Here is a 334-nt window from a genome sequence, read left to right on the forward strand (position 1 = left end):
TTTTCTGAATACTCAAAGACACTGTACAATAACAATATAAGAAGAATACAAGAACATCAATCAGTAAAACAATATAAAACACATAAGACTGAGCTAGTTTTTGTCGACTGACTGCGTCGCTCTCTTCAGGCAACATGGGTTCAGTGTCATACATCTTATTTATTTCCTGCTGACATGTACTGATTTGTTTCCTGTTGCCTTTTTTAAAGCATTGTTGTGAAATGCTCTTTATCATCCGCAGTGCATCATTCCTAACCAAAACAGTGCCATGTGGAAATGAACTGCACAAATTTCTGATCTGGGATACAGCCGGACAGGAAAGGGTGAGTACACC

At 38.3% G+C, this 334-nt stretch overlaps 1 protein-coding gene across 1 annotated transcript in view; it reads left to right on the forward strand.

The window, feature by feature from the left end:
- The window catches only part of rab31 (RAB31, member RAS oncogene family), an 8,768-nt gene that overhangs the window by 2,021 nt on the left and 6,413 nt on the right, over positions 1 to 334 (forward strand). The window contains exon 3 of the mRNA XM_035670269.1: positions 242 to 323. Coding sequence (XP_035526162.1) covers positions 242 to 323 — 82 coding nt within the window. The remainder of the gene's footprint in view (positions 1 to 241; positions 324 to 334) is intronic.

Source organism: Morone saxatilis, unplaced genomic scaffold, assembly GCF_004916995.1.
Source record: "Morone saxatilis isolate NCDOM2014 unplaced genomic scaffold, NCSU_SB_2.0 Contig23, whole genome shotgun sequence".
Classification (NCBI taxonomy): Eukaryota; Metazoa; Chordata; class Actinopteri; family Moronidae; genus Morone; species Morone saxatilis.